This window comes from Pristiophorus japonicus, chromosome 8 (genome assembly GCF_044704955.1).
Source record: "Pristiophorus japonicus isolate sPriJap1 chromosome 8, sPriJap1.hap1, whole genome shotgun sequence".
NCBI lineage: Eukaryota > Metazoa > Chordata > Chondrichthyes > Pristiophoridae > Pristiophorus > Pristiophorus japonicus.
The window spans coordinates 85,963,769-85,980,588 of record NC_091984.1 but is presented as its reverse complement, the minus strand read 5'-3'; the positions used below and the strand labels follow the sequence as shown (position 1 = coordinate 85,980,588).

The 16,820-nt window shown below is 46.5% G+C and overlaps 1 protein-coding gene across 1 annotated transcript in view; it reads left to right on the top strand.

Annotated features, from left to right (window-relative positions):
* The window catches only part of LOC139268115 (interleukin-12 receptor subunit beta-2-like), a 186,658-nt gene that overhangs the window by 7,352 nt on the left and 162,486 nt on the right, over positions 1 to 16,820 (top strand). The window contains exons 2-4 of the mRNA XM_070886134.1: positions 4,386 to 4,475; positions 5,920 to 6,207; positions 7,135 to 7,252. Of these exons, the coding sequence (XP_070742235.1) occupies positions 4,406 to 4,475; positions 5,920 to 6,207; positions 7,135 to 7,252 (476 nt within the window). The 5' untranslated portion in view covers positions 4,386 to 4,405. The remainder of the gene's footprint in view (positions 1 to 4,385; positions 4,476 to 5,919; positions 6,208 to 7,134; positions 7,253 to 16,820) is intronic.

Below are 16,820 nucleotides of genomic sequence, written 5' to 3'. Positions count from 1 at the left end.
ACCTTTAGGAGATGCAGGCTGCCTAGTGCTGAAGCACTTTTATATTTTATAATCTGCAGAGGCAGCTCAACTTTTAGAGCTGCAGACTGCCTTTAACAAGAGCAAGCTGGCTTTAAGTAATGCTAGCCTCGCTCGAGCAACGCGAACTTCAGTCACCTGCTGAGCGCACAGCTTGTCAGCAACACAATCAGCGCTAGGCTGTGTGCTATAATAATAATAATTAGCAGGCAGCATGAAATTCATAGAAATTTACAACACAGAAGGAGGCCATTCAGCCCATCGTGTCCATGCTAGCTAACAAAGAGCTATCCAGCCTAATCCCACTTTCCAGCTCTTGGTCCGCAACCTTGTAGGTTACAGCACTTCAAGTGCACATCCAAGTACTTTTTAAATGCTATGAATGTTTCTGTCTCTACCACCCTTTAAGGCAGTGAGTTCCAGACCCCCATCGCCCTTTGGATAAAACAAATTCTCCTCAAATTCCCACTAAACCTCCTGCCAATTACTTTAAATCTATGCCCCCGGGTTATTGACTCCATTGCTTAGGGAAATAGGTCCTTCCTATTCACTCTGTCTAGGCCCCTCATAATTTTATGCACCTCAATTAGGTCTTCCCGCAGCCTCCTCTGTTCGAAAGAAAACAACCCCAGCCTATCAATTGTTCCTCATAGTTAAAATTCTCCAGTTCAGGCAATAGTTTTGCTAGTAGGCATTCCAAACAATTGACAACATTTTTATAATTAAAAATTTCCAATGCATCAACATCCTAAAGAGTTTAAATCAGGATTACAAGCACGGATTGTGATTGACGTGCAGCTTGAGCTTTTTGAATGCTGTGGACATATCCTGCATCGTAGTGCCCGATCGTAGTGTCCAATCGTAGTGCCCGATCGTAGTGCCCGTGCCCGTTTTCTTGCGCTATCCAGTTTCTAGGCTATTCTCTTTTTCATCATGGAATGCAAAATGTAATTAACATAGCCCTGTTATTTCACTTCTTTGAACGTATTTGGTATATCCTCATGAATATTTTTCTGTGTTAATCAAATAACTTTTGCATAGATAGCTTTAAAAACTGTCCTTTCATGTCCATATATATCCTGTCCAGCTACTTAACAACAGTATTCCTGCGTATCTTTATGATCTTCTTTAAGTCATGCAACTCCTTCGAAATCTCCATCGAGGTCGCACCACATTGGCTCTTTCAGTGACAATAAAGCCTCACTTGGCACCGCCTTTACACACTTTGGAGACTCTCATTTTACCACTATTGAGCTGACCAATAGTAATAGGATTCTGGTCAGTGAGGTGGGCTTTTCTCAATTGTTGTTGAGCCATTATCCACAATAATGGTGAACTGTACAGCTGCACTAGTGAACGTTTCAACATTTGTACCAGTTAAATGAATTGTTAGCTACTTGAAAAGCATTAAAGATTTATTGTTACAGGTGTACCGTAATTATTCATTACTACCAACGACAACACATTTTTCAAAACTGTAGTGTGTTTCCAGCTAGTTCACTAATTGATCTTAAATCAAAACGAAAAACAGGCATTTCTGCCTTTGAATGTGGTTTGCAGGAACAGATCTGATAATCTGAACGGCCTTTTCTCATTCTAAGAAAAATACTGAGAAAAAATAGACTACCAAAGTCAGATCATGATATGAAAGTACTGAGCAACATTTGTTTTTGAATATTTTAATTTGATGAGTAACAGTTAACTTTCATTATGAATAGATCTGCAATGAAGTTACCTGTTATAACAATTCTTTATTTTGAATATCTTTCAAAGATCCAATTAAATCTATAACCCGTTATCCTATCCAATACTAAGATAGCATACTTCCATCTCTGCAACATTGCCCACCACCTCTACTATGTTGCCCCCTCCAGTGCTGAAACAGTTATCCGAGCTCTCATTAACTCAAGACTTGACTTCTTGAATGTTCTCCTCTGCCTTCAAACCTCCTTCCTATACAAACTCTAACTGGTCCAAAACTTCACACATTTCCAACAGTTTTTGTAGTAAGGAACACGCAAAGATCTACACCCTTAATTCCGTTGCGGGTCGAAGCAAAAATTGTACTTTGATACTTGACAGTAACACAAATTTTCTTGAATATCTGTAAAATTAGACAATAATATAATGGAGAACCCTTTATGGAATGCTAATGAGGAGCTAAATGCACATTAGAGCAGATTTAACTTTAGGGTGGTAGATCGGCGGAGAGTTCTGGTCACCTGCCCGTTCTGGTCACCTGCCCGTTCTGGTCACCTGCCCGTTCTGGTCACCTGCCAGTTCTGGTCACCTGCCCGTTCTGGTCACCTGCCCGTTCTGCCACCTGCCAGTTCTGGTCACCTGCCCGTTCTGGCCACCTGCCCGTTCTGGCCACCTGCCAGTTCTGGTCACCTGCCCGTTCTGCCACCTGCCAGTTCTGGTCACCTGCCCGTTCTGGCCACCTACCCGTTCTGGTCACCTGCCAGTTCTGGTCACCTGCCTGTTCTGGCCACCTGCCAGTTCTGGTCACCTGCCCATTCTGGCCACCTGCCAGTTCTGGTCACCTGCCCGTTCTGGTCACCTGCCAGTTCTGGTCACCTGCCCGTTCTGGTCACCTGCCCGTTCTGGCCACCTGCCAGTTCTGGTCACCTGCCAGTTCTGGTCACCTGCCCGTTCTGGTCACCTGCCAGTTCTGGTCACCTGCCCGTTCTGGCCACCTGCCAGTTTTGGTCACCTGCCAGTTCTGGTCACCTGCCCGTTCTGGTCACCTGCCCGTTCAGCCTCCTGCCCGATCTGGCTGTGAAGAGGACTTCTTTCTTTCCATCTTTTGTAATTGACTTTCTACAGTCAGCTATTACAAGCACATTGACTCCCATAACTATATTAATTATGCTTCTTCCCATTCTGCCTCCTGCAAGGACTCCATCCTTTCCTCCCAGTTTCTTTGGGCTAAATGGGGCGTTAACTTTTGCGGGAGTGCAAAAGTATTGCCGGCCGCTACACCATTGAATTCAACACAAACATTTAGTTTAGCACTCCAGGAGGGAAGTGAAGCATTAAATCAAGCACTACCACTTCCGTTGGAGCACTAAACGGAGCAAGAGGGGCAGTAGCGGCAGAGCACTGCACAATGTCCCAGAATCACAGCTGTGGCTCAGTGGATAGCACAATCATCTCTGAGTCAGATGGTTGTGGGTTCAAATCCCACTCCAGGGACTTGAGCACATAAACCTAGGTTGACACACCAGTGCTGAGGGAGCGCTACACTGTCAGAGTTCCCGTCTTTCGGATGAGATGTTAAACCAAGACCCTGTCTGCTCTCTCAGGTGCACATAAAAAATCCCATTTCAAAGAAGAGTAGGGGAGTTATCCCCAGTGTCCTGGCCAATATTTATCCCTCAATCAACATAACAAAAACAGATTATCTGGTCATTATCACATTGCTGTTTGAGGGACCTTGCTGTGTGCAAATTGGCTGCCGCGTTTCCCACATTACAACAATGACTACACTCCAAATAGTACTTCATTGGCTGTAAAGCACTGTGAGATGTCCAGTGGTCGTGAAAGGCGCTATATAAATGTCCCCTTCCCATGTGGACCTATCCTGTGTCCACCCACACATAAATCCACATCCACCTATTCTTTGCACATTCGTTTGTCCTTTTTTATATTTTGCATTATGTCACTGATGATTTTGTATATCATTTAACTGTCTTCTGTGAAGCAGTTTGCAGATCATTTAATGTATTAACACCCTCCCTGAGATTGGTGTATAAGTTGGTTCTCCCTCTCTTCCCCTTCCCTCTCACTTTTCCTTTGTATTTTTTCCAATATTTATCTCTCAGTCTTCAGTTCTGTTTCTTTTCTCTTTGCAGATGTTAACTGGCCTGCAGTGTATTTCCTGCATTTTCTGTTTTTATCTCAGATTTACGGAATGTGCAGTTTTTCCTTTTTATTTAGGGACATTTTCAAGCGTAACAAGACAACATTTTTCTTTGTGTCATTTTCCTGTCTAACGTCAAACTATAACAGCCAACTATAAAAAAACGTATTATTATAAACAAAAGCCCAGACACACGGCTTGTTAATTGGTACAAGATTTCGCACTGGTAGGGACAATTTATTACTTTCATGGAGAATTAATTAATTATGGTAATTATAAGGAGGCAATTGAGACCATCTGAAGTATATACAATAGGTTTAGTTTGACTACTTTGAAAACTCAAAATAAAGTTTTTCTTAATTAAACCTTAAATAATTGCTGCTGGTAATTTTTTAATAAATAAAAGCACAAAAGCAGAAACTTCACAGTTTGTGACACATGTTCAATTGAAGTTTCCTTTCCATTATCTTATTACTGATGCCTGTTTTTTTTAAACTCTTTACAGGAAAAGTTCATGAATTCGCCATGGGTCTAGCCAGTATAATAGAGACAGTAACTGCTGTAACTGCCGTGATGTTATGCGTCAAGTCAACTGGTGAGTCTTGTGTTTATTTATTAATAACCTTGTTTTTTTTTTAAATTACGTGAAGAAAGAATGAACTTACATATATATTGCACCTTTCACGAACTCAACATAGCCCAAAACACATCACAACCATTGAATACTTTTAAGGTGTAGTCACTGTTTAATATAGGGAAACATTGTAACAAATTTTGCACACAAAGGTCCCACAAACAGCAATGAGATAAATAGCCAGATAATCTGTTTTAGGGATGTTGGTTGAGAGTTGAATATTGGCTAGGACACCTTCCCTACTCTTCTTTGGATAGTGCACATGGGATCTTTTACATCCACCTGATACATCAGTTTAACAACTCACCTGAAAGATGACATTACCAACTGTGCAGTATTCCCTCATTACTACACTGGAGTGCCAACCTAGATTATGTGCTCAAGTCACTGGAGTGGGGCTTGAAACCACAACCTTCTGACCCTTTGGGGGTGTTGAGGACTAAAAAGGTACCCGTGTAACAGCTGGAAAGCTGCAACGACACCAACTTAAATGGAAAAAAGAGATGTTTAGCATGTTATCTGCTTCAAGTTCTGCTCAGTAAGTTAAACATCTTTTGAAGGCCTTTGGATTGTAAGAATCCCTTGAACTGGTGGGTGAGATCATCATATCTCCAGGTCCACTATATGGAATGTCTGAGATAAGATAAGAATTAAGACAAACATCTCTCTAGCATAGAATGGTACTGGAGATGGCTGCAAGGGGGTGGATAATTGTGCAAGGCATGCAGAAAAACTCAATATAAGGAAAGCCAAGCCCCCAGTTAGATAGATTTCTCAGGGTGATTTGTGATGCCGGTGCCATTAATCGGAGGAAGATTGATCACCTTTGCTTCCTGGGCACAATTATTAGGTTTTACTGTTTATACCTGTGTATGTTAAATTTATATTTTAGTGTATTGCTTGTAATTGGTAGTAACATTTATGTTTAAGTAGGTTAATAAAACTATCTTTATTGAGTCTAGTGGCAGAGCTCTTTATTTAATTGATACTGAATGGGCAAGCAATATTAAATCACCCCACTAGGATAAATGTGATGCTAGCCTGGCAAGTGACAAGAATTATATTGCAATCACATTTGAACCAGCCAGTTCCGCAATCTCTCTCTGAGACTAAAAATAGAAAACTTACATTGATGCAGTAAAGGGCATTTGTCCTAAAATTGAATTAAGATCATTTATTAGGACAGCCAATCGTAGCTCGGTATCACTTACATCTTAAGCTATGTACCTGACTGTCTGATTGCAGGGTTGAAAAATCTTCTCTTCCATAATGCTATAATTTGGTGCTTTGATGAGCTGAAATATACACATAAAAGAAAAACTACAATGGTATTGATATATCCATAGTTTGCATTCAGAAAGGCCAAACCTTGTATGCTTTCAACTGTTATTTCTTTTAGTTTCAGGTATCTCTGTTATACAATGTCCTGGTAAAGTCCTGATAAAACCAGCTCCTGTTTTTCTGGTGGGCTCAAACATTTCCATCACCTGTGTGTATATGGGACAGAACTGCAACATCAATGAATTTGAACTGTGCAGAAATGAAAAACAAATACAAATGGAACGCTTTAATAACACTGCAGCGCACCATTGGATGACCAACGTTACAACCCAAGACTCCATAATATTCTGCTATGTTAAGTGCGTAGATGGAACAAAAGAGTTAGCGTGTGAAGCAAATCTTCAACCTGGCTGTAAGTATCTGTCTCAAAGATTATCATTGCCTAATGTGCTCTCATAGTGGTGTACAAGATGATTCTCCCTCTAAATTTCCTTTTCTGTCTGGGATGAAGTGCCCAATAGCACAACAACTATTGGTAATTTAAGTCATAGGACCCCGATAGGAATGCAATAATGATACTTGTACATGATTCAGGCGGGCACTTGGGCTGCCCAGTCGAAGACCCTGGGCAATATGGCAGCGGGAGGGATCCAAGCAGGATCGGGACAGTAAATGCAGGACAAGCGATAAATTCTAATTCCAGGAATGGAACAGATGGCCAGAGGGTAGAACGCAGTGGGGTGGGGTGGGGGTGGGGTGGGGGGGGGGTGGGGGGGGTGGGCGGGGGGGTCAGTTCATTTCAAGGGCTGGACCTCATTCCAATGCCATTGGCAAGTTGCATGCTTTGAATGGGCGTCTCGCTGCAGCTCACTTGCTCCCGGCCAGTGCAATATCTGGTGGCCCAGAGCCCAACAAGTAGGTCTAGGGAGAGGGCAATCATGGCAGGGAGGAGGACATCCTGATGATATATTGCTTTCCTTTCATGAACTGTTTAAAAGTAACACATTTAGTCACTATTAAATTATTGTTTTTGCCTAAAATTTTGGCAATTACTCTTTGTCTCCTTTATATTGCACAATCACTTAAAGTAGAAACAGTTGTGCAACATACAGGAGCTTCTGATTACATTTTTGATTTCTGGCTGTGGATCTTCCCAATGCTGAGGCACGTTCATAAAGATCAGCAATACCAAAACTATGCTGCTGATCCACAGGAGCCTCAGAAGACTACCTCCACTTCATTTATATTACAGCATTGCAACTGAAATGGGCGCTCTCGGCAAGATGCCACATCTCAAATTATGTGAGGATTTTAACACTGCTGTGATCTTTATTGTTAGATCCACCAGACCAGCCAAAAGATCTGACCTGTATATGGAGACATAACAACATGATATGCACATGGATAACAGGAAAACAGACATTCTTGGAAACATATTACACCCTCCATGTCCAAAGGTGAATGAAAATTTCGACATTCTAGACTTGAAAACGTGTGGGTCAGTGATCATAGGAGGGATGTATCTCGGGTACCTGCCTGCCCTGGGAGGATGCAAAATATGGTTTTGGTGGTTGGACCGAGATGGTGGTGTCTGGGAGCTCCCCCCCGCAGCCTCCCCCTCCCACCCCGCAGAAGATCCCTTACTGTGCCTTCAGTAGCCACTTGCCAAGGAGCTGCTCTAAACATTTTTTACAATCTTCCTTTTTGGGAGTCCAGGCCACAACCAAGACATACTAGCTGCCAGTCCCCTGACTGATATTTCACAGGCAGCATCAGCAGAAATGAAGTGGCTGCAGAGATAGTGGATGCATTGGTTGTAATCTCCCAAAATTCCCTGGATTATGAGGAAGTCCCAGTGGACTGGAAAACCGCAAATGTAATGCCCTTATTTATGAAAGGAGGGACACAGAAAGCAGGAAACTATAGACCAGTTAGCCTAACATCTGTCATTGGGAAAATACTGGAGTCCATTATTCATCATCATCATGATAGGCAGTCCCTCAGAATCGAGGAAGACTTACTTCCACTCCTGAAGTGAGTTCTTTGGTGGCTGAACAGTCCAATACGAGAGCCACAGACTCTGTCACAGGTGGGACAGATAGTCATTGAGGGAAGGGGTGGGTGGGACTGGTTCGCCGCACGCTCTTTTCGCTGTCTGCGCTTGATTTCTGCATGCCCTTGGCGTTGAGGCTCGAGGTGCTCAGCGCCCTCTCGGATACACTTCCTCCACTTAGGGCGGTCTTGGGCCAGGGACTCCCAGATGTCAGTGGGGATGTCGCACTTTATCCAGGAGGCTTTGAGGGTGTCCTTGTAGCATTTCTGCTGCCCACCTCTGGCTTGTTTGCTATCAGGGAGCTTCGAGTAGGGCATTTGCTTTGGGAGTCTCATGTCTGGCATGCGGACTATGTGGCCTGCCCAGCGGAGCTGATCGAGTGTGGTCAGTGCTTCAATAATAATTATATTATTAAGGAAGTAGTAGCAGGACATTTAGAAAATCATAATGTAATCAAGCAGAGTCAGCATGGTTTTATGAAAGGGAAATCATGTTTGACAAATTTACTGGAGTTCTTTGAGGATGTAATGAGCAGAGTGGATAAAGGGGAACCAGTGGATGTGGTGCATTTGGAATTCCAGAAGGCATTCGACAAGGTGCCACATAAAAGGTTACTGCACAAGATAAGAGCTCACGTGGATAGAGGATTGGCTATCTAACAGAAAACAGAGAGTCAGGATATTTGAGGAAGGATATAGTTGCATTGGAAGCAGTTCAGAGAAGGTTCACAGCACCAACATTCCCTGGTAGCCAACATGGTGTCTGGTACTGCAGCAAGCTGTTCTCAGGTTGGCAAACTGTAACTAGTGGGGTGCCACAGGGATCAGTGCTGGGGCCTTAACTATTTACAATTTATATTAATGACTTGGATGGAGGGACTGAGTGTAAGGTAGCCAAGTTTGCCGATGATACAAAGATAGGTGGGAAAGCAAGTTGTGAGGACAACGCAAATAATCTACAAAGGGATATAGATAGGCTCAGTGAATGGGCAAAAATTTGGCAGTTGGAAAATGTGAGGTTATCCACTTTGGTAGGAAAAATAAAAAAGCAAATTATTATTTAAATGGGAAGAGACTACAAAATGCTGCAGTAAAGAGGGATCTGGAGGATCTTGTGCATGAATCACAACATGTTAGTATGCAGGTATAGCAAGTAATCAGGAAGGCAAATGGAATGTTGGCCTTTATTGCAAGGGGGATAGAGTAGGGAAGTCCTGCTCCAACTGTACAGGGCATTGGTAAGATCACACCTTGAGTACTGCATACAGTTTTGGTCTCCTTATTTGAGGAAGGATATAGTTGCATTGGAGGTAGTTCAGAGAAGGTTCACAGCACCAACATTCCCTGGTAGCCAACATGGTGTCTGGTAGAGTTTCTGCAGCAAGCTGTTCTCAAGCCTGATCTTTAAAGATTACATAGAGTGCAAAAAGTTTTACTTTGAGACAAGAAGACAGATTTTGTATGATCTTATGAGCACATTTAAGGTATAATTCTGGTGGTGTGGACAGAAACAGGACAAGACTTGGTGTGGAACAAGACAAGATTTGTGTGTTTCTCTTCTTCTTTGGCAGTCCCCCGGAGTCGAGGATGACTTGCTTCCACACTAAAACGAGGTCTAAGATGACTGATGAGCCCAATGCGGGATCTACAGTTTCTGTCACAGGTGGGGCAGATGGTGGTTGGAGGGACGGGTGGGTAGGGTGCTTGATTTGTCGTACGCTATTTCCGCTTTTTGTGCTTGGCTTCCATGTGCTCCTGGCGAAGAGACTTGAAGTGTTCGGTGCCTTCTCGGATGCTCCTCTCCAATTTGAGTGGTTTTGGACCAGGGATTCCCAAGACTCGGTGGGGATGTTGCATTTTTTTGGAGGAGGCTTTGAGGGTGTCCTTGAAGCATTTTCTTTGCCCTCCTGGGGCTCGCCTGCCGTGATGTAACTTGGAGTAAAGTGCTTGTTTCGGGAGTTTAGCATCAGGCACGAGCCAGAGCCCAGTTGGTCCTCAGAAGGTCAACCTTCAAATCTTCTTTTCACGCCCTCTCCATGGGGTAGGCTTCGCCATCACAAATAAGCTAGTTTGGCGCCTTAGAGATTCCACCTACGGGATAAACAAAAGCCTCATGACCCTTCAGCTCAGCCTAACCTGGAGCCAGTATGCTATGGTCATCAGTGCGTATGCCCCAACCCTGGAAGCTACGGATGAGGCCAAAGAGGAATTCTGCTCCAGCCTTGAACAATCCCTGTCCCGAGTCCCAACAGGCGACAAACTGATCCTCCTTGGCGACTTTAATGCCAGAGTTGGAAAGGACAAAGACCTATGAAGAGGGGTGATTGGCAGGGAAGGGGTAGGGAAAACCAACTCCAATGGTATCCTCCTCCTGATGAAATGCTCAGAACATGGTCTTGTCACAAAAGGCACCTTGTTTCACCAGAAAGACATATACAAGGCCTCCTGGCAATACCCTTGCTCCAAGCACTGGCATCTGCTAGGTTTCTACCCCATTGGTAGAAGAACAGGAAATTCCAGACACTTCTTCTGCCTGCCTTACCCACAGTCCAGTAGTAATTTGGAAGCATGTATGGGGATGATCCTGAGCTAGCCCAGGTGATAGGCGCAGCAGTACCTATGTGTGCTGAGAGAAGACGTAAGTTCCATCTGAGCCTAAAGTAGGCTCTACCGACAGCAACTTAATCCTCTGGAATTGATGATTATTGTATACAAGGATTAATGTGCAGGACAGCTGTGAAAAGAAGATTTGAAGGTTTACCTTCTGAGGACCAACTGGCCTCTGGCTCGTGCTCTTGGAGCAGTAGATTACACTGACCCTGCTGGGAGCACAGCCCTGTTGCACCACCACTGCCTCCTGTGCCTGCCTCTACTATTCAAATAAGAGGGTTTAAACTAATTTGTCAGGGAGAGGCAAAACAGGACAGAGCAGCAGTGACAAGAGAAAGGATGCACAGAAAACTAGGAGGGGCAAACAGCAACAGAACAAAGAATAATGTGGAAAGAGCAGGAATTAGATGGAGGAAGAAAAGCAAAGCCGACTGCATGGTGTTGGAATGCATGTATGTTAATGCGAGGAGTGTTACAAATAAGATTGATGAGCTGCAGGCACAAGCTGCCACATGGGGTGATGATATAGGCTATCATGATAACCTGGCTTAAACATGGGCAGCAATGGGAACTAAACATTCCTGGCTTCAATGTATCCAGGAAGGATAGGGAAGGGGAAAGGGGGGGTTGGGGGGATGGCAGTATTGATCAAGGATACAATTCTACAGAGGGACGATATACTAGAGGGTTCAAAGACTGCATCTATTTGGTTAAAGTTAAGAAACAAAAAAGGAGCTGTTACATTGCTGGGTGTTTACTATAGATCCCCAAATAGTGAGAAGGTGAGAGGGGAGCAAATCCATAGGCAAATGTCAGAGAAATGTAAACATAATAGAGCAGTAGGGGACAGTTGTGAAAAGAAGATTTGATGGTTTACCTTCTGAGGACCAACTGGCCTCTGGCTCGTGCTGAATATAGACTGGGGCGGGAACAGTGGGGAGGGGGGGTGGGGTAACTGTGTAAAGGGCAAGGAGGGTGAATAATTCCTAAAATGAATACAGGATAACTTTCTTAATTAGTATCTTTCTAGCCCAATGAGGAAGGAAGCAATGCTGGATCTAGTTCTGGGGAATAAAATAGAGTATTTCGGTGGGAGAACATCTGTGTAATAGTGATCATACTATAGTTAGGTTTAAAATAGTTCTGGAAAGGGATAAAGAAAAATCAACGATGAAAATACCAACTGGAAGAGCCAATTTCAGTAATGTCACAATAGAGGAGGGAAGAGTAGAGATATTGGATAGCATAAAAATAGATAGAAAGGAAGTACTATAAGTGTTGACATCACTCAAAGTTAACAAATCATCCGGTCCAAATGGATGTCTCCTAGGTTGCTGAGGGAAGCAAGGGTGGAGATAACAGAAGCTCTGGTTAGAGTCATTCAATATTCGTTGGATATTGGAGTAATGGTGGGAGACTGGAGGATTGCAAATAATACACCCCTGTTCAAAAAAGGAGTGAGTGATAAACCTGGCAATTACAGGCCAGTCATTCTGACATCAGTTGTGGAAAGCTACCAGAGACCATTGTCAAGGACAACATTAATTCTCACTTGGAAAAGCATAAGTTTATAAGGAACAGCCAGCAAGGATTTGTTAACATAGAAACATAGAAAATAGGTGCAGGAGTAGGCCATTCGGCCCTTTGAGCCTGCACTGCCATTCAATGAGTTCATGGCTGAACTTGCAACTTCAGTACCCCATTCCTGCTTTCTCGCCATACCCCTTGACCCCCCTAGTAGTAAGGACTACATCTAACTCCTTTTTGAATATATTTAGTGAATTGGCCTCAACAACTTTCTGTGGTAGAGAATTCCACAGGTTCACCACTCTCTGGGTGAAGAAGTTTCTCCTCATCTCGGTCCTAAATGGCTTACCCCTTATCCTTAGACTGTGACCCCTGGTTCTGGACTTCCCCAACATTGGGAACATTCTTCCTGCATCTAACCTGTCTAAACCCATCAGAATTTTAAATGTTTCGATGAGATCCCCTCTCATTCTTCTGAACTCCAGTGAATACAAGCCCAGTTGATCCAGTCTTTCTTGATATGTTAGTCCCGCCATCCCGAGAATCAGTCTGGTGAACCTTCGCTCCCTCAATAGCAAGAATGCCCTTCCTCAAGTTGGGAGACCAAAACTGTACACAATACTCCAGGTGTGGCCTCACCAAGGCCCTGTACAACTGTAGCAACACCTCCCTGCCCCTGTACTCAAATCCCCTCGCTATGAAGGCCAACATGCCCTTGCTTTCTTAACCGCCTACTGTACCTGCATGCCAACCTTCAATGACTGATTAAAGACAAATTATGTCTGACTAACCTGATTGAGTTCCTTGATGAAGTAATAAAGATGGTTGATGAAGGTAGTGGAGCAGATGTTGTATACATGGACTTTCAAAAGGCATTTGATAAAGTACTTCATAACAGACTTACTCAGAATATAGAAGCACATGACATTATAGTAACGTGAGTGCGCAATTGGTTAATGGATAGAAAGCAGAGAGTAGTGCTGAACAGATGCTTTTTTCTGACTGGAGAGAAGGTTTTAAGGAGTGTTTTAAAGGAGGAGAGAGAGGTAGAGAGATGGCGAGCTTTAGGGAAGGAATTCCAGAGCTTAGGACCTAGGCAGCTGAAGGCATGGCCACCAATGGTGGAGTGATTACAATTGGGGATGCTCAAGAGGCCAGAATTGGAATAGCGCAGAGATCTCGGAGATTTGTAGAGCTGGAGGAGGTTACAGAGCCAGGAAGGGGCAAGGCCATGGAAGGATTTGAAAACAAGGATGAGAATTTTAAAATTGAGGTGTTGACAGACCAGAAACCAATGTATGTCAGCGAGCACATTACTGTATAACCTCATGTGTATCATGACTACTGATGTTCCATCAATGTAGTACATTGGTGTACCTTGAGAAGTGGGTAGTGTGGTGCTTTGTGGTTGTGTGATAATGAGGTTAATAGCAGTTTTCAGTACAGATAGAACCTCTCTTATCCAGGACTCCCTTATCCGGCACCACCCCTCATCCGGCACCATTCCCGGCGGGGGGGTCGGGTCTATGTGTGAAAGCGGCAGGAGCTGCTGCAGCATCGAATGTGGGATGGCCGGTGATCCAGAGAATCAGTGCTGGCCTCCCCTCTCCCTCACCAACCTCCCACACCCACAGCCCCTGAGAGAATGAGAGAGAGAGAGAGAGAGAGACAGCCCGACACTCACACAGACAACTGAAACCATCGAGCTGCACAGCGCCTGCCATTTTGCAGCATTCCAGCATTGGCAGACCTGAACTGGGTGGAAGCAGCCAGATCTCTTGGTGCGAGGTCGAGCCCAGCAGTGGTGTCGCAGCCCAGATGAGGTCGAAGAGCAGCGGGAGGAGAGGAGGTCGGAGAGCAGCGGGAGGTGAGGAGGTCGGAGAGCAGCGGGAGGTGATGAGGTCGGAGAGCAGCGGAAGATGAGGAGGTCGGAGAGCAGCAGAAGGTGAGGAGGTTGGAGAGCAGCAGGAGGTGAGGAGGTCGGAGAGCAGCGGGAGGTGAGTAGGTTGGAGAGCAGCAGGAGGTGAGGAGGTCGGAGAGCAGCGGGAGGTGAGGAGGTCGGAGAGCAGCGGGAGGTGATGAGGTCGGAGAGCAGCGGGAGGTGATGAGGTCGGAGAGCAGCGGGAGGTGAGGAGGTCGGAGAGCAGCGGGAGGTGATGAGGTCGGAGAGCAGCGGGAGGTGAGGAGGTCGGAGAGCAGCGGGAGGTGAGGAGGTCGGAGAGCAGCAGAAGGTGAGGAGGTTGGAGAGCAGCAGGAGGTGAGGAGGTCGGAGAGCAGCGGGAGGTGAGGAGGTTGGAGAGCAGCAGGAGGTGAGGAGGTCGGAGAGCAGCGGGAGATGAGGAGGTCGGAGAGCAGCGGGAGGTGAGGAGGTCGGAGAGCAGCGAGAGGTGATGAGGTCGGAGAGCAGCGGGAGGTGAGGAGGTCGGAGAGCAGCGGGAGGTGAGGAGGTCGGAGAGCAGCGGGAGGTGATGAGGTCGGAGAGCAGCGGGAGGTGATGAGGTCGGAGTGCAGCGAGAGGTGAGGAGGTCGGAGAGCAGCGGGAGGTGATGAGGTCGGAGAGCAGCGGGAGGTGAGAAGGTCGGAGAGCAGCGGGAGGTGAGGAGGTCGGAGAGCAGCGGGAGGAGAGGAGGTCGGAGCAGCGGGAGGTGAGGAGGTCGGAGAGCAGCGGGAGGAGAGGAGGTCGGAGCAGCGGGAGGTGAGGAGGTCGGAGAGCAGCGGGAGGAGAGGAGGTCGGAGCAGCGGGAGGTGAGGAGGTCGGAGAGCAGCGGGAGGAGAGGAGGTCGGAGCAGCGGGAGGTGAGGAGGTCGGAGAGCAGCGGGAGGTGAGGAGGTCGGAGAGCAGCGGGAGGTGAGGAGGTCGGAGAGCAGCGAGAGGTGATGAGGTCGGAGAGCAGCGGGAGGTGAGGAGGTCGGAGAGCAGCGGGAGGTGAGGAGGTCGGAGAGCAGCGGGAGGTGATGAGGTCGGAGAGCAGCGGGAGGTGATGAGGTCGGAGAGCAGCGGGAGGTGAGGAGGTCGGAGAGCAGTGGGAGGTGATGAGGTCGGAGAGCAGCGGGAGGTGAGGAGGTCGGAGAGCAGCGGGAGGTGAGGAGGTCGGAGAGCAGCGGGAGGAGAGGAGGTCGGAGCAGCGGGAGGTGAGGAGGTCGGAGAGCAGCGGGAGGAGAGGAGGTCGGAGCAGCGGGAGGTGAGGAGGTCGGAGAGCAGCGGGAGGAGAGGAGATCGGAGCAGCGGGAGGTGAGGAGGTCGGAGAGCAGCGGGAGGAGAGGAGGTCGGAGCAGCGGGAGGTGAGGAGGTCGGAGAGCAGCGGGAGGTGAGGAGGTCGGAGAGCAGCGGGAGGTGAGGAGGTCGGAGAGCAGCGGGAGGTGAGGAGGTCGGAGAGCAGCAGGAGGTGAGGAGGTCAGCCCAAGGACACAGTGTGGATGTTGCTAATGCCCCAGGTCAGCAGTACCCGGTAAGTCTGGGGGCGGTGGGCGTGACTTCCCATCGTCCGGCAAAATCCCTTATCCGGCTCAGGCCAGGTCCCGAGGGTGCCGGATAAGGGAGATTCAACCTACAGTTTGATATATTACATGGAGGCTATGTTCTTGTATGTGGTAACCTATGCTGCTTGCCCTGTGTTACCTATAATTCTATCAACATCAGGCCACTCATACAGAAGGGTCTGGGTTTTATCCCGGAGCCGAGTTTGGTGCGTGAGGGGGAGGGAGGCTGTTTTGAGGTCAGGAACCTAGATGAACAGGTTTCCCAAATCCTTTACATTTTTCTCTGTTGGGTTCCCTCCTACAGCAAGCCTGGAGGCCTGTCGAGCGAGGAAGTCTGCAGCACAAGGTTGCAGCCGAGGAGATCAAGTAGGTGTAGTAGGGGAGTGGGAGAGAACATGGGGGATGGGGAATCACGATCGCGGGTGAGTGCTGATTGTACGCATGCCGGGGGCGGATGGGCGTACCAATCACTGAGGGGTAGTCAGAGGGCCCGATGGTGGTCAGGGGGTTCAATGGTGTGGGGGTAATAGACACTTCATGGGGGGGGGAGGGGAGGAGTTTACTTGTTGGGCCTGGAGGAAGCACTATATATAGGCCTGGTTTTCCTGAGCACCGGCTACTTTAGGGCAAGCCAAATCTTGCAATGGGGCCACAAACGCGCATTGCACCCCTTATTTGCATATGCTTGTTTCAGGTGTGGTCACTACACGCTGATTTTTTTCCGCCTTTACCAATATTGCGACCTTCTTTTTTTAATTGAAACTTTCCTATTACTGGCACTTAAAGTTCAGTTCTGCGGAAATGTTCATTGTGGTCAGAGAAGTTGCACCCACAAAACCCAAAGAACATTTTGCATTCACAGCATCTTATACGGTGGTGCTTTGGTTACTGAGCAGTAAGTTTGCTTATTGCAGTAGATCCAATTATGAATCTATTGCTGGCACATAGAAGTGTTTCTTTAAAAATATTATTTGTGGCCAAGACAACTCTAGCCACAAAACCAAACTGTCATTGCATGTCGATTGCATTTGAAGTACTGATTACAATAAGAACTGATCAAGTGTTAAACCATGAGTTCCTCTGGTAATTAACCTCAATTACAGGCTCGTCAAGCTGAAACCGAGCTCTCAAAATGGTAACTTTGATTTTTTTAAGGTATCACTGTGAGCAATAGTGCTGCACTATTTGGTGAACTTTTGTGATCTAGTCAAAAGATGTTTTTTTTCACACAGAGAGGCATCAGAGAATAGGCTCCCACAGGGAATGGCTGGGGGCAGACACCATTTACACTGTCTATGTTCCTCAGGTGAAAATATCTGAGGCCATGCACGGGGATGAGAAAGCATGTGACGCAGGG